This window comes from Nematostella vectensis, chromosome 5 (genome assembly GCF_932526225.1).
Source record: "Nematostella vectensis chromosome 5, jaNemVect1.1, whole genome shotgun sequence".
Taxonomy (NCBI): Eukaryota; Metazoa; Cnidaria; class Anthozoa; order Actiniaria; family Edwardsiidae; genus Nematostella; species Nematostella vectensis.
The window spans coordinates 10,013,706-10,035,774 of record NC_064038.1 but is presented as its reverse complement, the minus strand read 5'-3'; the positions used below and the strand labels follow the sequence as shown (position 1 = coordinate 10,035,774).

The 22,069-nt window shown below is 39.1% G+C and overlaps 2 protein-coding genes across 2 annotated transcripts; both read right to left on the bottom strand.

The window, feature by feature from the left end:
- Nucleotides 1-157: 157 nt before the first annotated feature.
- Nucleotides 158-9,978, bottom strand: LOC5505658 (neuroplastin). The gene is made up of 9 exons (XM_032373960.2): nucleotides 9,850-9,978; nucleotides 7,663-7,884; nucleotides 6,007-6,153; nucleotides 5,412-5,711; nucleotides 4,596-4,760; nucleotides 4,028-4,180; nucleotides 3,252-3,359; nucleotides 2,364-2,370; nucleotides 158-1,395 (listed from the first exon to the last, which is right to left on the bottom strand). The coding sequence occupies exons 1-9, from the start codon at nucleotides 9,920-9,922 to the stop codon at nucleotides 1,308-1,310; spliced, it is 1,263 nt and encodes a 420-aa protein (XP_032229851.2). The 5' UTR covers nucleotides 9,923-9,978; the 3' UTR covers nucleotides 158-1,307.
- Nucleotides 9,979-11,163: 1,185 nt separating this feature from the next.
- On the bottom strand, nucleotides 11,164-21,483 carry LOC5505650 (degenerin deg-1). Its single transcript, XM_001626368.3, has 13 exons — nucleotides 21,362-21,483; nucleotides 19,060-19,350; nucleotides 17,859-18,294; nucleotides 16,988-17,144; nucleotides 16,463-16,602; nucleotides 15,886-16,049; nucleotides 15,410-15,523; nucleotides 15,191-15,302; nucleotides 14,637-14,715; nucleotides 13,841-13,898; nucleotides 13,697-13,746; nucleotides 13,543-13,618; nucleotides 11,164-13,000 (listed from the first exon to the last, which is right to left on the bottom strand). Exons 2-13 carry the CDS (start codon nucleotides 19,336-19,338, stop codon nucleotides 12,836-12,838), a joined length of 1,830 nt encoding a protein of 609 aa, XP_001626418.2. The 5' UTR covers nucleotides 19,339-19,350; nucleotides 21,362-21,483; the 3' UTR covers nucleotides 11,164-12,835.
- Nucleotides 21,484-22,069: the final 586 nt, after the last annotated feature.

The window sequence follows — 22,069 nt, the reverse complement described above, 5'->3', positions numbered from 1 at the left end:
TTAGTTTAGGGCGCGCGCGCTGACGAGTGTTGAAAGATGATTTTGCGTGCGCATTTCTGTTTTGCCTTTGGCGCGCGCTAAAACGAAATTTGCTCAGAAATTACAAACAAAATGAAATTTTAAAACAAAATTAAAATGCCAACAATTGTTCGAGAAAAACGATTACTATTTTTTTATTCTCTATAAGTGCAAATTCCATTTTAATTAAATACATTATTTTAAATAACACTAAATAATTCGTCGCAGATGAAACAAATTAAAAAAAAAAAAAAAACAAGGTGGAAGAAAAAATTACAAAGTACAAAAGTTTGATGGTTAACGGCGCCATCAACCAAAACTAAACATAACCTCCATCTTGGTAAAAGATAGTGCAGACCTGGGACTCTCTTTGCTATTGTACTAAAGACGCGCGTGAAAATAACGAAAACTGAAAAAATTCATTGATTTATATCTTTTTTAAACTCTAATTATCATCTGTCGTGTTCTCAGAAAAGATTGATAATCAAGTATTTACCCACGACCAAAATTAGCGTATTATTTCTGAAATAAACCCTCGCTTGTCCCTCTTGCAGCCATCTTGAACTAAGCAGCCACGCCACAGCACATATACGTGGTGTATCTTCGCGCATGCGCATGCAATAAATACTGGACTCTCTTTCACGCGAGCCAGAATGTCGAACGCAAAGAGAGTCCCAGGTCTGGACTAGGTAAAAGAAGGGAAGAAGGAGGATGCGCAAAGTGAGAAGGAAAGGGGATTTGATATGGCGCCATCCACCAAACAACTAAATGAAACTCCGATAACTCGATCTTAGGACAAATTGGAAACAACCATCAAACTCAAATTTTCATCTTTTCCAATCTCCAATCAACTGAAACATTTGAAATAATTTTTTGTTTTTCTTTTTAGAGTTATCGGGGTCACACTACCGTATTAACCTATATCCACCTTATCTAACTACCTCGAAATGAAAATAAAAAACGTACGGGTGGGTATGAACACGTTAGACAAATCAAAAACTCCGCATCTTAAATGGTACTCCAGTCATAAACGTACAGGGATTCTAAGGTTCGCTTTGAGGAAGTACGATTTGCGTTTAGAATTTTAAAATAATAATTATGAAGGTGAAAATTCAATTAATGGAAAAATTCCTTATTTACTATATAAAAACGACAGCGTGACCGAAATTGCTTTCCGAAAATATTACAAATGTTTTTTTAAAATTATCAGTGCAATTATAATCGCTTATACACCACACGGGTTTACGTGTTCCATAATTGGAACACGGGTGTTTCCATATTTGGGCATGCTACTGCCCAGTGCCTTTGCGCAGGCGCAGACTAGCCTTGTCGCCACTTGGGGAGGTCGTGTATGTGATATCTGTATTCCCGTCAGTTCTGTGACAAAGATAGTAGATATTATGTTAGTTCATCCAAAAGGCTTATCCCCCCCCCCCCCCACAATATAATTTTGTTAGGGTGTGAGCCAATCAGAATCAGGCACGTTTGTAAACAACGGCAACAAGTTCCCCATCAATGTTGCTTCTACTGTGGGAGGGTTTTAAATGGCAAAAGCGATAACGAGTTATTTCACGATCATTTTCATAATGCCTCTCTAAATTTACATGAAACTTAGGATCGCCCACACAAAAACTCTCTCATAGATCTTCTACACTTGCCGTAAACCTGGGCTACCTGTGTTTAGATCTAAAATAACCAGTCTTTGAACGGATCACTCTAGGAAATAGTACTGTTATACGTTCCTAGTGCTGGTCCTGATCAGGCGTATATTTAGTCGTGCGTTGCACTTAGAGCTCTCTTTCCGGCGAGCCAGAATGCCGAGCGCAAAGACAGCCAAGGTCTGGACTAACTAGCGTATAATAAGTGTTTATCGTTAATTAAATTCCGTCTAGCACCATCAGTATTGCACAGAATGGATGAGAAGCTTACGATATCAAAAGACCAAAATACTGAAATAACGTTATTAAAAATACGTCATTTAATAATTACGTAATAGCCGTCAGTACACCTTTTAGGGGACAGTTACACAGAAAAAAACATTATGTTACGTATTTGTTTTGTTCATATTATCTTTGCTCTACAAATCAGTTTTTTGTCTCTATAATCTCAATCTTTTCTGTCAAGGGGTAAGAGTTTTGTTGTCTTTCACAATCAAAAAGAAACCTTAACCAACTACGTAACGACCCCGAAAAAGAATGGAGGAGACTTAAGAGAGAGTATAATCAATGAGGTGAGAATGTCCAGACGGAGAATGCGCTCAAAAAGGAGATTATTTGACGAGTGGATACGGAAAAACATATGCAGTGTTCTTTAGCGATATACAATAAAAAAATATTAATACTTGCCTGCCAACTGCAGTTTCCAAAGGTCCACAGCCAGAAAGATAAAAAAGAGAAAATAAGGAATTGTCAGAAAATAATGATTATGAGATAATCATGTCAAATAATGATGATTTGTTTTCTGAACTTTCACTATAATTATTGGATTGAGTTTATTTTCTTTGTTTTTAAAATACATTATTTTAAAAATACATTCTGTTATGTTAACCCACACAAACACTAACAATAGATAATTAACAACAGCGACAGCAACTTAAAGAACACAACATCATCAACAACAGTAGCATTAATGTCAACAACACAGCATCATTATCATCAACACCATCATCATCAACGTAACAGAAAGATCTCATTTTTGTGCACGTCTGTCCTCTTATACTTTCACAGATGACCTTACAGCGCTTCATGAACAAAAATATGCAAAGAGGACAGAAGTACTAAAAAATTAAAACAATTAAATTGTTTTCTTACGTTACAATTTTGGGGAGATGCGGACCTGCTAATGCCAAGCGTGCATGTGACCCTTGACCAATCAGAACGCGCGATTTACTAGTGTCGTTGTTAAAAACAACATCATTTTCAACAACATCACCAACACCACCATTATCAACAACAGCATGATTGTAAACAACCCAGCAACATTATCATCAACACCATAATCAACATCATCAACAAAAACATTATTGTCAACAACATCATCAACAACAGCATCATTGTCAACAACACAACAACATTATCACCAACACCATCATCAACATCATCAACAACATAATTGTCAACAACATCATCATCAACAACAGCATCATTGTCACCATAACAACATTATCATTATCATCATCAACATAATCATCAACAACAACAAAAATACATCATCAATACATATTAACTACTCACAGTCATCTTCCTGCTTTTTCTTGCACTTTTCATATATTACAAGGATAATTATCAGCACGATGATCTCAACTATGATCCCAATCAGAGGCCACAGGTAGCCCAGGGGATCTGATGGGAAACATAAGGTACTATTAGTCAAAATTGTTAAAATAATCACAAGAATGAATTGCATTGTTGGGTTCTTTTTGTTTTAATACTGTAAATTTTTTCATTTAGTTTAAAGGTACAAATCACCAAATTTAACCCATCTTTAACCACAAACCCATGATTTGAACACAGAACCCAGTATTGAGAGGCACAGGGAGTGTAAATTGACCTCTTGAAACCAAACGAAAAATAGTGAGGATTAGATACTGTAGGTTTTATACAGATGAATATTTTCATATTCTTGCACACTATAATGTCGCCATTTCAAAAGTGTGCAAGAACTGCTGTTTTTGAATTTTATTTTTCAATTAAAACAAGCATGGGCTGTGTTAGATTTCTCAAATTTTTGTTCTTGTTTTTATAGAGAATTGACACCAAACACTGAATATGATATGTCTGATAGTTCTTTCACATTCTCTTGTACTTTGAAGTTGTCGTAGTTTGTTGTACAGCTCTACTTTTTGCCAGGTTTTCTTCTGTCAGTTTCAGAGGTCCTCACTCAATGAAGTCTAGTTGTGAATGGCGCCGACTTGTGCAAGAGCTTGCAAAAAAGGGGCAGAGCTATTCCTATTATATTGCGCGTCTGTGTTTAAAAAGAGGATTTTCATCCTCTCAAAAGTTTGTCATACCCTTGACTCGCAATGTGTACTTCTGACAATCTCTGCTGTGTCCAGTAGCGTTTTTAATACAGCAAAAGTAGTCTCCACGGTCATTGTATTGCACTTCATCAATAACCAGCTCAAAGCCCTCAAAGGCGTTCTTGCTGACCAACTGATAATGAGCTGGGCAGGAAAAAAAAAAGGTTGCATGGTAAATATATAAATGCAATGATATTTTTGCAAAGTAGAAATTAATTTGTGGCTTACAGGGCAGACCCATGGCTTACAAAAAGGGAGGAGGGAGGGGGGAGGGTGCAAGGCAAGGATTAAACAAAAGGTGATGGGAAAGATTAATGGATAAATGGAAATCCCTGAAAATATGAGTGAGTTCTCTCCGTGTTCTCAACGATGCATTGATCTGTCAGGTAAGTAATAATAAAAATACTTAAAACTAGTAAAAGAGAGAGAGAGAGAGAGAGAGAGAGAGAGAGAGAGAGAGAGAGAGAGAGAGAGAGAGAGAGAGAGAGAGAGAGAGAGAGAGAGAGACGCACGTCTAATTAGGAAAGGCAAACAGATGGACAGTGACAAAAAGACTTACAATCATTGATTGGTGCTCTCTGTCCATTCTTTGGCTCTCGATCCCATCCAACACTGATTGGATTTCCCTTATGTTCACACTTCATTCTCACTGATTCTCCCTTCTTACAAACGATCTCAATACCCTCCTCATCAGGTTTTGTTGATGCAAAGGCTTTAGGTGCAACTATTAAATGAAACAAAATACAATTTGTTACAATACAACATTTACAAAAAAAAAATGCTACTGAAGAAACTCTGCCTTCTCATTCTTGAGGAGGAGGCTTATCTAAGCATGAGTGTCATATACTAGCCGTGGTATAAATCCAGGGGTGGGAGTTGTTCAGGATAAAAGTGCCAGGGATGCTTGTTGAAAAATTTGAGACATTCCTTATTCTGCTTAATTTGTGATTTTCACAATTTCAAAATATATGCGACTTTTAAAGACTCACAGACATCTCTAGGACAGAGATTGAATATTGTTCTATTGAGATCTCCAAGCCACTTGAACAAATTTGCGAAATTAAATTCCCTAACACAGTTTTTCTTTCCAAATTTAGACTCCACCAAAGGAAATGTTCAGGAAAATTAATTCCCAAGAAAATAAAGATTAAGGTACCCCTAAAAACAGCTGCACACCAAAAATTGCAACAAAAAATAAACCAGAATTACACCCAAAAAATTAGATACAGCCTCTCAGATACCCCTTAAAAATACCTGAGGCTCAATTTTGACCCCTAAAAAATCAGGTCAACATGGGAAGAACCACACATCCCGTGCAAAAATACATTATTAACATCGTTGGCAAGAGGTGGTCATCCACATGGTTTCAACTGACCTGTGACAGTTACTTGCTCAGTCAGATTATATGTCCTCACAGATCTCAGGAGGGAGGTCAGTCGGCAAGTATAGACCCCACCCTGTTCTGGATTTTTGATTGTCAGATTTAAGGGCTTCAGTTGCTCGTCTTTCGGGTAAAGCTGCTTCTCTATTACAACACCATCTTTCAACCACTCCATCCTGGTTAAGCTTGTGTATGCAGCACCTTTCTTTGTTAAGTTGCACACCAGGTAAATGATCTGGTCAAATTTTGCATCGATTCTGTTCTCTGCAACTGCGATATCTGGCAACTCAGACCCTAAAAGAGTAGGAATTGAAACTTACAAAAGGAGATTCTCTACATGGAAGAAGGGGGCAGGTGGCTTTTGGATCAAAGTCAAAGTCAATCACACTTTTTTCTTAGTGTTCAAGAAAACATTGGCAGTTGATGTGATTATGTGATTATGTGATTATTATCAACTGTTTCAGTGCTTGTTCCATGACATAACACTAACCCTGATATGAAATAGCTTTTAGTAATCCATTCTTTTGCATATAGAAAAATGGTAACAATCTTTAATCTGTTTTAATATTCCAGTATCACAACTACATACTTGGAATAACTGTAAGAGAAAAACCATGCTTGGAGACGAAGCCTCCTGGACCTGTGGCATCTGGCAATATCCAACACTGGTATTGTCCTTGTCTGCTGAGTGTAACATTCATGACCTTCATCTCTCCAATAACCTTTTTGCCCTCTTCTGTAAAGTCAAATTATTTGATTTCATGAGTGAATAGAGAAATTGACATGAAAAGTGATTCGGAAAGACAGTGGCTTTTGGAGAATTCAAATTTATAAATTTACAACATCTAATAAAGATATTTCTATAATGATTTTAATAGAAATTGCATGATATATTGTGTTGGAATCTTAAAAACCAAAATAAAATAATAAGGCTTTAAAAAACCAAACTTGCAGAAAACCCTTGAATTCCTGGCTGAACCAAAAAGTTAGTTGGTATTATAAAAACATGCTCCTACAACAGTAAAAAAAATTGGAGTTGTGGTAGGACAATAGGGTGTCATATTTGATAGCCAGCCAGTAGCAGATCTAGGAGGAGGGTTTAGGTGGGTTTAACTCTCCCTTTGGGCTGCTAGAAAGCCATATGTAACAAACAAAATTATCCTCCCCCTTTGTCACTGAGCCAAACCTCCCCTTTAGTGAAAAGCTATATCTGCCCCTGACAGCCAAAAAATTCTTGCTAGCAATCTATTCAGCAAGTACCTTTATTCAGGCTACAAGGAAATAGAGAATAAGAAAAAAAGAAAAAGGAGAAAGAGAATGTGCTCTGTATATCTCAGTGCATGATGAAAGACGTCTGATCAAAGTACTGTAATCAGGCCTTTATTTTTTTTTCAGCCAAATTATGCATTAAAACAGAGGTTCATATAAAAAAATAATAACACCAAAAACAAAGGTTATTGGTGTTATTAATTTTCCCCAAATTATGCTAACTCCCTATTCTGAGTTTTATACAGCCCGTCAAAGTCAAACACAGCTGCACCTAGTCAGCGGTATCCAAGCTTTCCAACAGTGTTTTGTGGTCCCCAGGTCTTTGTGCTGAAGCGAGCACAAGCTGATGGTTGCTTGTATTTTTCATCAAAAATACAGCTATGAGCATATTAGGAGAGTGTATTAATAATTGAGTGTTTTGCTTATGGATATTTACAAGCAAAGGCTTAAGAATTTCCTAGGAATTCCTAGGAAAATCGTAGGAAACTCTTGTTTGTTTTGTCCCAATTTACCGTGAAATTTCACACCTCATTCCTTAGGTTTTTCTTTAGATTTCCTAGGAATAAAATCCTAGGATATTCCTAGGTTATCGTAGGATTTTCCAAGTCCACCTCGGCAAGATTCTGCTTTTCTTTCCTTGTTCGATTTGAAATTTGTCAAAGAACCTGTGCTATTATTTGGCTTAAGAGTAGTTGCCAACACCTTGGTTGGATGCATATCTTCAAGACCATTTATCCCTTAGACTGATGCCTGAGTATCTTCATCCTTGTTGTGTTTATTTTGCATTTATGGATTTTTTTGGGTTGTGGGTACTTCTCACAGGCCGGTTGAGGGGTAATGTGTTAAAAAAAAAAACTGGAAAAAATAAGTTGATTAATTTGTTTTGCTTCCCTGAAATATCTAATCAATTCAATATAATCAATATCATCCTGTTATTTACTAATGACTGTGTGTTATTATGTATAAAAGGTCTCACCTTGGAAACTAACATTAAATGTAAACATATCATCAGAAACAAGAGGGTTTACATCTGCTATCCCCCAGGTAACTTTATGAAATGTCAAGTTAGTTGGAGTCTTGGGGTGTGTGACATTTAGATCCATGCCAATACATTTTGTGGACTGTACATCGTCTGGGTCTTGCTCTATCACAAACATGTTTTCAGGCTTTGGGTCAACTACTGTCAGAAAACCCTGTCCTGTAACAACAAGAAGATAAACTGTTAAAAATCACAATAAAATACAGTTGGAACAACCCACTATATAAAGTTTTATATTCTTCTTCGTGGAATATCTCAAACTCTTGCTACAGTAACTCTCTGGAGGGTATAATTTACAGGGTTCCATTGCTATAGAGATGGGGAAGAAGAAAGGAATGTTGGACTACTCGCTTGGCATCCTCTTGAGAGAGCAACTTCTTATTGGAACTAAGGAACTGCCAGTTTGGGGGAGGGGGTGACTGGTAATTTTCTAAAAAAAAAAATCTTTACCCCACCCCAAAAAATATTGACATAAAATTTAGCCCCACTTAATTATGTTACAAACTACCCCGCTTCATCATCCAATAAAAGTTAGTAATAATAAACATGATGTCACAATGACACATGATTTTTCGTGAAATAGTACTATACAGGGTAGTAAAAACAGGCTAGTAAGTTTTCCTGTGAACTGTACTATATTTTTTTGTGCTGCAGGGGTATCATACATTTTTTGGGAATAAAAAAACTTTACCCCTTTAAACAAAAATAAAATTGCTTCCTCCCCTTCAAAATAGTTGCACTTCCCCCATAAACACCATAAACAACCCTAAGCCTAAACCAATGCACATCCTATCAGTTCACCTATGGTGTAAAACATAATTGATTCCTAAAGATCTAAATCTCACATTTTGAAAAGTTTTGACCTCAGATTTTGAAATAGAAAAACACAGAAAATGGGTAGCAAATATCGCTGGACTGGCTAGGCTCCACTTCATGGGAAATGTATCATAAAATGTGTAATTCAGCTCCTTGTCACTGGTAGGTCCTCTCATTGAAATTTTAGTGACTTATCTGCACCCAAAATATACAAAATTAATTACCACTACTAGTCAGAATTTGTTCAGTGGTTATAGCATGAATTCTTTCAATAACTCATTACCACAAGAAGAACATGATCTGACACACTTACTCCACAACAATATGACAGCTGACAGACAAAACCAATTATGTCTGCCAAAAATATTATGTTCCATGCAGATACATGATAGAAAACATGATGGAAACACAAAAGGCATGATAATCAATATTTGTGGAACACTTGTCCTATTGGACATTGGACCGTGAACTTTGGATGTTATTTTAAAAAAATGAAATGTGTTTGCTTGTAGCGGGGTTAAGAGAGTCCAAAATTTCTGAGTCCAAAAATAATTACTGGAGGCCATAAAATGGAAATTATCGTAAACTTTTGAATAGACAGTAAATTGCGTCTATAAGTTCTTGTTAAATCATTTGTTGTGTCTTCTCAAAACTTTTTAGACGAGCATATTTCAAATGAAGTCCCTTAATTCACAAAACGTTATAAATTGAAGTAAAGCTTCTCTCTCTTATAAGTTATGATTGATATGCGAAAAAGTGAATAAACAATTTTGTAGTGCAATATTTCATTTTTTGCAAATATCACAGGTGCAGTACTTTCGATAACGTTTGCCTAATAATCTGATATTCATTTTACAGATGAGATCAAAGAAGTTTTCAAGAAAATAAAGTTTTGTGAAATTCTGCTAACAGACCCGGAGAATAATCGTGACGAATAGTTAATGAACTCTATGCTAAATTCGAACGTTCCAGACTGGGTTTGCACGCAAATAATAACATCTCGGCATAACAACAGCGACCTAGAACAAATTATAGAAGCGGAATATAGACAGAAACTGAATGAAAGTTGTATCAGAATTAGTTCAACAAATAATTAGTCTTTAAATAACATCACCAATCACCAACGATACCTAAAATTGTGCGTAGTGACAAGTTTCACTTGTCTTAATAATACATTTCACTTTTGTCATGCCTCAATAACAGAGTAAACATAGCAAAAAAAAAAACGAACTCCCTTTTAGTTCCCCTTATTAGTCCCCGATCACAGATCTGGCATGAATCTTATGCTGCTCATTAGATGTTGCTCACCATTAACAAGAAGCGCGAAGCTTAGTACAAAAACCACCAGAGTTTTCATAACAACCTTCCAACAACGCGCCATCTTGCAGATGTCTAGGCAGCCAGGCCAACTCCTACTCGTCACGCAAAGGGTCACGGATGGTCACGCACGTCATGCTTGGTCACGCGCGTGGAATGATAAGTATAAATAGATAATGCATTTATTCAAACACGATGAAATTACAGCATAGCTGATGTTGTGGTGTAATACTCACTCCCTTAAACTAATTACCTATCTAAACTTTACTTACTAACTAACAAAAAGCTTTTGATGTCCGACGAGGGAGAGTCACTTTAAATATGTCTCTTTATGTTACCATGGCAATCTACGTTCTAAAAAATGTTTTTTTTTTCTAATCTGCTTTTCGAATGTGAGTGCGTCTTTGATTTCATAAGCTTGTCTAGTTGACAAATTCCACAACGGCATTCTTTCTAACTCGATTGGGGGGGGGGGGGGGGGTACTGGAGAGTCGGTAAGTTTTGCCCTCTTAACTCATCAATTACTAGAAAACACTGTATGTGTTAAAATTAGTGTGAGCTGGTGAGAAGTGTGCATGCAAACATCCCCAATTTTATGAGGGTTTTCAAAAGTGTAATTACACATAGCTTAAGGTGGTGTGAGACCCTGAGGGGTGACTTTTTTTGAAAAGCACTAGAATAATTTTTAACCAACATACATACAACCTATGTGATCAGATAAATTTATTGACATACTTGACAAAACATTGCGTTGCTATGGCAACCAGGAAGGGCTTAATTACCCCGAAATCATGGTATCCAGTCTTACAGTGAGAACTCCTTTATTTTTTTATCAATAGCCACCAAACTTTTAGGAAATCTTCTACTACAACATATGCATACAATGAAGTATAGAAATTACCCTGGTGATATTTTTCAAATTAGAGGAATATTTTGTCAGAAACTAATATTTTGATATTTGTTTGTCAGGTTTGAAAATTATTTTCAATTTGAGATTTAAAGCAAATGTTTATCCTTTAGTTCTTTGTATAAGAATACATATACTGCACATCCCCTGAAAAAAATAGCCAATTCCAACAAATTCTCTGGAAGATATCACTGTTAGAGTATTACTAATATACGGAAATCTCACAATTTGAGAAATCTCAAGTTAAAGATAACGTAAATGTGTAAATTCATAATATGAGGGCAGTGTTCAGATCATACTTTCTAAAATCCACCAGGATCATACAGAGAGCCCTCAGCTTGCTTCTTCTTGTCCTCTTTCTTTTTTCTTTTGCCTCTCAGACCTTTCTCCTTCTTTTAGATGCCTCCTTACTTTTATACTCTGCAAGCCGAACTCTAGAAGTATCCTCAAGGCCACAGCCTGCTTCCGTATATTTGCCGGCAGGGATTTTGAGGGCTTCCAACAGTCTTAGTACAGAGCTGTACCCCATGTTAAAATGACATACAGCATCATACAAGCCCAATTCCAGAATATCCCTGCCGACATGCACCTCCTTGGGCATTCGCTGCCAAATCATTGCATTCAAACTCTCATTCTGGTTCTGTGTTTTGCCATGTAGGCATTTCTCCAGCAGACTGGCTTCACTTAGCCTAACATATACTGGCTTTACCTTGGCCAGTATCTCCAATGGCAGACCAGCACTGTGCTTAAATGTATTGGTGTGGTCTGCTTTGTCTTTCTGATATTTACACCAGCTTGTGCTTCCAGTCGGGCAGTGGTCATGCAGCAATCTGGCTTCATTAGAAGCACAATGCATAAGACTAGCATGAATTGCCTTACACATCTGCTCCAAGTTTCCAACATTTGAACGTATGGCAATGCCATAATAATTCTGTAGTTTGTCAATGAGTGCATCGGTTAGCTTGCCTTTGCCGCCTAGACCTGGGGTGTCACGTTTCAGTTTTCGAAGGGAGTTACCAACTCTCTTCTGTACGTGCCCAATACACTCCTTTTTCTTAACTATAATATTGTCAGCCTCATAGACTTTCTCAACTCTATTAAAGCTTTTGCAATCGCCATCACCATAATATTCAGTGTAACGGATATTGTGGGTCTCTACAGAACGATTAAAGATTCGCTGTACACCCTCAGGCTCCATAGCAGGAGCAGATTTTGCAGGATTGCCTTCTTGAACAGGCTCCATGTCAGTCGAACAACTCGGTTCGTTTTCCGACTCATAGGACTGTTTTCAACTCTCTTATACTCGCTTTCCTCTAAATTGAGACTTCCTGTAAAGCGGTTCCCACAAAAACGCCGCTTTTTGCGTCTCTGGTTAGCGAATTTAGGCATATTTGAAGAGTAAAATGGAAGGTTGTATTTTGATTTGATGTTGAAATGTGAAGATCGATATTTAGGAAGGTACTGCATGTAAACTCTCTTGTTAGTGATCTATTCAGTCACGTGGATAAAACACAGGGAACCCAAACAAGAGAAAATCGAAAACCCCATCGAAATAGGCCCTTTGAAATCCGACTTCTAGATCAAATCAAATTGCAAACAGACCGGTTGCCCCTAGCAACGGCTCGCCAACATTTTTTAAAAGCTGAATACTATAGGAAAAAATATATTTTCATTTAAATTACACTAGGGCATACATTTCAAGGATAAATAACGGTAACTTTGAGATGAAAATAATTTTTTCACAATTAATTCAAATTTGGTAAATTTTAGGGTATCATACCGCCTTAACTATCTAGGCGGTTGTTAAGAAGGGATCGAAATACTGGAAAAGGGGGAGTGGAGTCTGGCAAAATAATTGGGAGCACGAATCCCCCCAGCCATCCCACCCCAGGTCCTTATAGACGGTATGACTGTGCGATTACCGTCAGATAATAATGCCTTTTCTTTAAAAAAAAAAAAAAAAACTACAGAAACTATGACATTGCGCAAGCAGACGGCTCTCGTAAGTCACCAGTTCCTATCCTATGCAACCTTATCGTGAGACCAGCTCCCTTAGCTACGCGCCTGTTACTAAGGGTTTGCTATCTGCTTAGCTCCTCTTATTTGTGCGTGAAGTTTTCTTTTCAAATGAACCACAAATAGTAGAATCAGCTCCAGGACCTCGGCCCCAGTCAACACGGACACTCCCAACCACAGGCCCAATTGTCCTCCGATATCCGCAATGAAGTTCACAAGCTGTCAGAAGATAGTACAAAATATTATTCAATAATATCACCTCGTTAGAGCAGGATCCTGAAGGGGGGGGGGGGGGGGGTCCAAATCCCGTTTCCTGGCCATTATTTTCGCAAAATCCCGGTGGCTATACGGGGGGCTGAAAAGAGGGCCTAAATTTTGAAGGGTTAGGAGTCTCAGGAAGTGACGTCTGCTAAGCAGCAAGGTTTGAAGTTTGATGCTATCAAAAAGCTCTTAAAATGCGAAAAATTATATAGATTAACAACGTTTACAACATAAACAAGAAGAGATTTGAAAAATCCCGTTCCCGTTGAATCATGTTTATTCCCGTTCCCGCTAGAGAAATCCCGTTCCCGGTAACCCTGATCCCGTTTTCCCGGTAACCATGATCCCGTTTTCCCGGTAACCCTAATCCCGTTTTCCCGGTAACCCTGATCCCGTTTTCCCGGTAACCATGATCCCGTTTTCCCGGCCCAAAATAAGGCGAATCCCGACTCCCGTTTTACCCCTTCAGGACCCTCTTGGAGATTAGCTAAGCATCTAACCTCGTAAGAAATGGTTTCCTCTATCATTTCCATGTTGAATTCTTTGTAAAATATACGCGCTTGCAGCAAGTTGTGACTAAAAAAAAGCAATAATAAGTTTAAAAGACATAGAAAAAAATCATCATCAAACTACCACCGAATCTCTGGATCATACCTCAATTCTTCTTCAGGTTTTTTCCACTTCATGTTCTTATTGATTTTCTCCTGTAATGGAAAGACATTCAAATCACATCAAGCATTTTTTCAATGTCCAATCCAAACAAAAATCATGGGGTTCTTTGGTGGTGGAAAATAGTACCTTGTAGTTCAAGGCCGGCCACATGGAAAAAGAAGATGTTGTCTTGTAAGTTTCTTGACTAAAAGGGGGTAAATCCACAGTTAGTTTAATGTCTAGAGATGAGATAAGAAATGCTTATGATAACACTTCATATCATATTATCATATCCGAAATCATCATCGTCATCATTCATCACAATCATTTTCATCAGCATCACTGTCGTCATCAACAAACAACGGGATCATCTTCAGCAAAAGTAATCTTCGTCGCCATTATCATCATCACAATTGACAACAACAACAATGACATCAAAATCATCACCATCATGATTGTCTATTATAACTATCGTTATTATCAACACACAGAAGCGGCATCATCATCATCACCTCTAATCATATCAATCAAAAAGACATCGTCATAACATTGTTATCAGAGCAGAAGCAAGATCAAACAGTGCTTGCTAGAAGAGCTCATCTTCAGGCACTACTGAATGTAATGTGAAATGTGTGTGAAACACCGCATCACAAACCGCCCTTTTCACATCATTACCATGTGAAATAATGATGTGAATTCTTTGTGAATACCATATGTGAACCCTTGAAGTACTTTCCATGTCTGAGACCATGTGAAATGGATGTGAAATATAGGCGATGTTTGGTCAGGGCTAGGCCGTTACAGAAGGATGGGGCACTGGGGGCTCATGACACCATCATTCAAAAAACAGGTGGGGCATGTGGCTCTTAGGGGCGTGGCTGTGTCCCTTGTTTTATCGTGACCCCACCCTATATCTCGAGGCTTGCTGCAGCTCTGATCTTACTTGCAAGGCGCTGAGCACTCGGCTGTACAATTCAACTTCTTCATCTTCAGCATTTCGCGTACTCTTCTCAAGCACTCCACTAAAAAAGAATTTTGTGACTGATTATCTTATATCTGACCATATCAATATTTGGGTGACCTTAAAACTCGCTCGGCCAATCTCTTGGAGGCCTGGGTCTAAGGGCTTTTCAAGGCTTGTGTGATAAAGATTTGACCAAGCGATAAAGTTTTTTTTGACACATTTTTGCCTCGAGTCTTAAATTGACAGGAATCAGCATTTTTCACCATGTTTTCTGGAGATCAGGGAGCGGGAAAACTTTAGCTCTTCTAAATATGGGCATCAATGCCCATATAAGGCAATGCATACGAAGGACACTATCCGTGGGGAATATGTTTGATATAGTGCTATTCAATACACCCCCTCAACCCCCCCCTCCCCCCCCCTCACACACACACACGCACACCCCCTTCCCCCTGACACGCACACCCTATTTATAAAAAAAGATTAAAAAAAAGGCTTGCCAAAGCTATGCAAGCATCTATCTCATTTTGTACCTGTTGTCTTGTTCATTGTGTCGCAAACGGCCTCTTCTTCTACCGGAAAGCGGTATTCCATGCAATTACAAGTCTTCCTTTGGTTGTACGCCAGGCAAAAGTTAAGACATGCCTACCAAACAAGAAAGCAAACAAAAAAGGGACAGAGTCACGACTGTTGTAAAAGATTAGAGGTCTACTGAGCGTGAATTATCTTGCTGTGCTGAGTGAAAGACTTACTGTTTTCGAGTAGGTAGCGTTGTACTTCACATGGTACAAATTTTCTCTGTCTTTCTCTGTTATTTCATTGACACAGCTTCTGTTCCCGAAAGCGTCGACCCGACTTATCTTTACCTTTAGTAGTAAAAAAAATATGTATCACGCATCTGAATCAAGCATTTCACACATCTTAGATGGCGCGATCGCAAAACTGATGATACGAGTAATTGACACATTAATGGTTGACACAAATCGAGGAAAGCAAGTGAATGACAATTGAATTTTCAAAATATAAGTATAGTTTAAGATCTTCAATGGAATGCAAAAAATTGGGGGATGTACGAGATTTTTAATAGACCTGTTATAGGGCATTTTCTTTGTGTTCCATGTACTTTACATCTTATTTTTGGCCGCTAAGAGGGCCATGCCTTGTGTCCCCTCCCTCTGACTTCGCCTTTGCAAAATGCCTAACAAAAGCGTTCATACGTAGGCCTAACCTTTGTAAGTGCAATCGATGTAGAAAAGCCAGGCGAGACATCGATGCCTTCCTCTTCTGGGAACGGCATGTAGCCAACAGGAGACACCTGGATCACCGCACCTGCTTTGGTGCTTAAGCCGTCAATGTATTCGTCCTGCTCGACATTCAGTTCAAGTGTCAAGCCTGAAAGAGCACAGAACGGAAATTACACCAGAGGCGGATCTACAATCCGCGCCAAAACTAGTTGACCTATACACCGATTACGCTACCTTATTCACAAATTCCCATGTCTAGTAAAATCATCTTTGTCACACGAATAAATGCTCCCCCTACCCCCCTTGCCAATGTTGAGCGCCTATCATTAGTATGCGGTATGAGTTCCAGGCCTAAGTGAACTGGGCGTGGCTGGCAAGAGGTTAATCGGTATGCACCCATAAACGCAAAAAAGGGTATCGATTTTTAGAAATGGGTCAAAAGTTTTGGCGGGGATTAAAGCTTTTTGTTAAGGGAAAGGGAAAAGTTGAGGGGAAAGTTGAGTGAAAGTAAAAGCGATTCCACTGTAGATCAAAATTGCTCTCGACAGTTGGGTTTCTCACCATAATTTGGCCCCGCCCTCAGAGCCGTGAGCGCCCTGCGCTTCTTGCCGTTCCAGCCAATCAGAGGGTTGAAAACAAAACAATTTCCATACTTGTTGTGCCAGAACCTGCCCCAGTACCTCCCGGTTGTTGCATTAGCTCTGTGCATAAAAGGATGTCATGAGTATCTCCATGAAGCTAATTTACAAATTATATTACTGCCATAACGGGGCGTGTCTAGCGTAAAACGCAGGGCGGGGTCCAGAGTAGTAAATAACTGACCATGGACCCATTAACGTCAAATCACCTTAGCACTGATAATAGGTCACTAGATCCATCTAGAAACTGTTTCTATCCCTACACACATAGAATTAACAAATCTTCTTTACTAGCAACGAAGGGGTCAACTGAAGACGAACCCACCTAGTATCATGAGCAGGGTAGTGGTGTCCGGACTCCCCATCCCTCCCCCCCCCCCCCCCGTTGAGTGACTCACTACACTGGACGCCACCTTGCGTTTTCTCTAGACACGCCCCTGCATCTCACCTGCAATCTGACCCTCTCCAACTGCACTTGCGCACGAGCGAGTCGAACTGGTGGCCAAGCCTTGTAATATTCTCAAATCTCTCCTTCGCGATTCTTATTGCAAGGTCCTCGCTCATACGGAAGTCTTCCATTAAATTACTCGGTAGATCGTCAAATTCTTAGCGTAAACGCGACGAGGATAAAAAAAACAAGGTAAGGCAAGACGGATCAAGGTAAGGTGGTTTAAGAGAGAGGTAAATCGAGATAGGGGAAAGTATACGTTTTAAGTGAAACGAGAGGTGATAAAGTCTGGAAGATGCAGCATAGTATTTTCTAGATGGTGAGGTAAGCTGAAGCAGGATTAGCTAACGAGGGAGCGAAGCTGCACTTAGGTGTCATATGGAAAATTGATAGTATTTGATGTTCCCTCAATAAGAAATGAGCGCGCGCACCATGTGCAACCCCCTGTGTACGCGTCAGTAGTCACGTGCAACCCCCTGTGTACGCGTCAGTAGTCACGTGCAACCCCCTGTGTACGCGTCAGTAGTCACGTGCAACCCCCTGTGTACGCGTCAGTAGTCACGTGCAACCCCCTGTGTACGCGTCAGTAGTCACGTGCAACCCCCTGTGTACGCGTCAGTAGTCACGTGCAACCCCCTGTGTACGCGTCAGTAGTCACGTGCAACCCCCTGTGTACGCGCCAATAGTAACGTGAGAAGAAAATAAGCTGCGTCGCTCGGAGAAGTTGAGCTGATTTGGGAAGAATATTACGGTAATAGGACATATATGTAAGGTGGCGTTAGGGTTTGGTTAGTGGTTAGCCTATTGAGATTAAGGTGCGGCGTTGTATACAGACTACCGAGATCAGGGCGCGGCGTTTTTTATAGCTAACCATCATCATAAGCTGAGTTGTCCTCTTCAAGTACTTCACTGTGATCTCCAGTAGCCTCCAGCAATTGTCTCGACATGAAACCATCCAGACCCTCATCCGTAGAAAACGAGCCATCGGTGTCGTCAGATGCCGCAGTCTCGGTGGCTGTTGTTGGCGAACTTGTGGAATTTTGTACAAGAGAAGATAAAGTTGGTATAGTGTTGTTAGTTATGTTGACAGACGAGACTGGTTCAGTGTTGTTGGAATTGGCTGTCGACGTTGGTTGGAAATTGGCTGATGTCGTTGGTTCATCGTCATCGTCATCGTCATCGTCATCGTCATCGTCATCTGCAAACTTTTTGAAGCTCTCTTTTAGATCACTGTTTCCTAGCTGGTCGATCTTTGACTTCTTTATCACGTTGAAGTTACAGACTGTGACGCTTGGGAACTCCAAACGCTATTCATTGAATAAGAAAAGAAAAGTGAAAATCAGTTACTTGAGAATCAACTTTTCAATGCAGCGGAAACTCGGCAAGTCTAGCCCTGAATAAGTTGAACTACTAACTTATCTATGTTATAGTGAGCATAATTCTTTTTGCCATATTCATAGGCAGTCCTGATGGGAAAGCCTTATAAATAACCTTAACCACCTAAAATTCAGGGGCAGTACGCAGCTCTTACAAGCTGCAATTTGATTGGGCAAATAAACAATATCCGCACCTCGACGCAAAGAACGAGAAGAATAGAGACAAAAGAACTCATTTGTAGAACAAAGATAATAGGAGACAAAGCAGCTGCGTACTTGCATGACAGGCGCCTTTATACATTCTTTTATTCGGCATTCACACCCTACCCTCTTCCACATTCCACTTTCTATGCCAGCTATATAACTTGCGCTGCGCAGTCAGCGAAAACGTGGGCCACCTATTAGCTTAGAACACCTATTAGCAGCCAACCACTTTAAAGAGGCCAATCCCCAAGCTTTATCCAATTCTAGCTAAAGTACTATATTTGACTCCCTCCACAAAGTGACGGCCACCTTTTGTGATCGCAAATGTAGCTGCTATGGGGTATCACTGTGTCTAATTGGCTTAGATCTCACTGACGATCGTGATAAAGGAATGCTTCGGTGTGCATTAACTTTACTTTCGCATGCGATCCAGACACTTAAAAGGGTTAGGTAGGGGTGGGGGGTGGGGTAAAAACTAGGCAGTATACCCACGTCTCTGTTTTGTAGAGACACCCTAGTGTTGAGTGGCCTTTGCTGGTAAGTAGTGTACAGTGACGTCAGCTGCACCGTAGCGTAAAGGAATCCCGCCAAAAACAGCAAGAACCACGTGACGCGCAATACCAAATAAGGAGAGTCGATCACTCGACCGAGTCCCCCAAACGACGTATAGCCGCAAAAGTCACGTAAAAGGGAACTAAGCGACTGTCCATCTTGACTCTCAGGATGGTTTGGGGTGTCGGGCTTTTTGGCTTTACTAAAAAGGCGCCCCATGACTTCTTTTACCTAAAGCATCAAAAACAATTATCTGATACAAAAGATCCTTTTGAAATAGAGTTTTGTTTTAAAGAAAGTGAGTTTTGATTATTCAGTGTAATTCATGCACTTACGTGGCAGACTAAGCAACGACGAAGGCAATGGCAAAATAAAACAATATAAACATATTTCAAACATCAGTTATACTGCAAGATGTAACTTAAAACATTCATAGCGTTGCTTTTATGTAGATATTATAGTCATGCGAAAATTTACACTTTAAGAGATATGTATCAAGTAGTAATCCAAAGGCTTTGAATAATTTGAGAAGGAAATTGCATATTATATTCGGGAGTAAATACAAAAAGCCCAAATAGTCGTGTTCGTGAGCCAGAAGAATGAGTACAATCCACCAAAAACTGGAAGTCGACTCTGCCAAATTTTCGTCTTTAATAAGACTTCTTCAGGGCAGACTGAAGAAGGTGAATCGTTACAAGCTTATTTACACCAGAATAGTGGCGCGAGACGCAAAAAATTTACAACTTACAAAAACGCGCATATTCTAGAATAGCGCGCGCTATGGATAAAAAGAATTTACATATCTCTACGTGGGTTCCTACTACAAAAAAGTAATCACTATTAAGACCCCGCGGGTAGATAGACTTTAAGCCGATAAGCCCACTGACCTTCCCTTTCCCTAAGCTGAGCCTCAGAATTACACTTATCTATAAGTTGTACCCTTGCATTACTAAGACCTAAGTGATTGTAGCAATGAAAATGTTGATAGATAAGTTCATCCTTAACTATTTCACTAACCGGTAATCTAGGTTGCTTTTTTGTAGTTATTAAAACGCTTCCTAAAACTATTGATAGTAGAACCTACGTACTGCTTGCTACACATAGAGCAAGAAATGAGAAAAACAACAAAATCTGAATTACAGTCCAAGTCAAAATCAATGACATATTTCCTACTGGTAGCCGTACTGCGAAACTCGGCCCGCCCTATCTTAAGAAAGTTATACACCCTACACCTCTTACCGCCACACTTACGACAACCTATAACCTGAGTACTATCCTCTTTAAGAGAGGAGTGCACCAACATATGCATCCTTTAAACTCCTAGGTTTCCTATAAGTCACCATAGGTACCCTACCAATAGCATCCCTACACTACTAGACGACTCTAGAACTGGCTGTAGATTATAAAGAATACCAGGGAAATTAGGTAGAGCCGGATAAAGAGTGACTCGAAAATAGGTACACGATCATTCTAACCTTTACGCCTGTCCTTCAATGTGTCCTCCCTAGGAATACGTCTAACCCGGCAACCAGGACTATGCGAGCTAAATCCACAAGGTCCTCAGTAGGAAAATTATTACCTGTTAACTTACCACGTTTGTCCAAAGCGGCTCTAAGAGCCTACAAACCCTCATCATGGTGTATGTGGGGGTAAAGCCCGCCAAAAACATCTGCTGTGACTAAGAAAGACCCCTGAGGTAAAATCCACATATCCCTCACTATATAAAGATGTTTAGTAATGTTTAGTATCCTTAATATGGGATGGTATAGATGGTACCAGATCCTTAATATGACAATCCTTAATATGATAATATGATAATATAAAAATCCTTAATGTGATAATTCTTTTTGTCCATAACGCGCGCTATTCTAGAATATGCGCGTTTTTGTCAATTGTAATGTTGTAATGTTTTTGCGCCTCGCGCCACTATTCTGATGTAAATAAGCTTGTAACGATTCACCTTCTTCAGTCTGCCCTGAAGAAGTCTTATTAAAGACAAAAAATTGGCATAGTCGAATTCCAATTTTTAGTGTATCGTATGCTGGAGTAGATATAAGTCATATCGAAAACAGGAACAGTTTTTTTGGAACACAAGCTTTTGCGTAAGGTCCCGGTTTCGAAAAATGTATTGTGTACAAAAATACTGAAAATAAGCCTGTACTTGAAAGATTCAAGCAAAATCTTTTTAGAATTTTCAATCATCTCTCGCACATTTCGAGGAATAAGTAAGGATTTTGCTCACCAGAATCGAGGCTTGCTCCTTAAAAGAATTGTTGTTTCTTGTTCGTTTTCGCAAAAATCCTCCTCCCGGATACCAATACTTGGCTTACTATGAAACGATGCGGTATACTGTACCCACGTGTTTAATCACCATCACCTGTTTTTATCGCATTCATTTGGACGTCTATTGAGACGCGTGCTATTTAGCTCTCAGCACGGTATGTCGGTATCGAAAAAGCACAGCGGGATATATAGGCGGCAAAATTCATTTTTTTCCTAAAACGTTATAATTCTAATTTAAATTTTTAGTACTCATCCACAGGGTGCCCAAGTGTTTATTGGTGGCATCATTAAGTGAAATAGCGAGAACAAAGCCACTTACTCAGAGGATTCGCTGAAGGGCTGATTTCGACAGCACGATTTAGTTGTATGCTACACTTCTACAACTGCGGTCATAGAGTGTTAATCAGCCTACGATTCTGCTACGATGCTCGACTACGAAAGTCATAAAGTGTGCAAGTGGCCCAGAGTTATAATAGTAAAACTAATCACAATACTGGAAATCAACTTTAAAAAATAATATAAAATAAAACAAATTAAAATCCCAATTCCTTTATTTAATATTCATTTTCTATTTATTTTTTTTATTCTTTTTTTGATAAAAATATAAAAAAAATATTGTGGCAAAAAAAATATATATTGACAAAAAAATGACAAACAGAAAAGATTA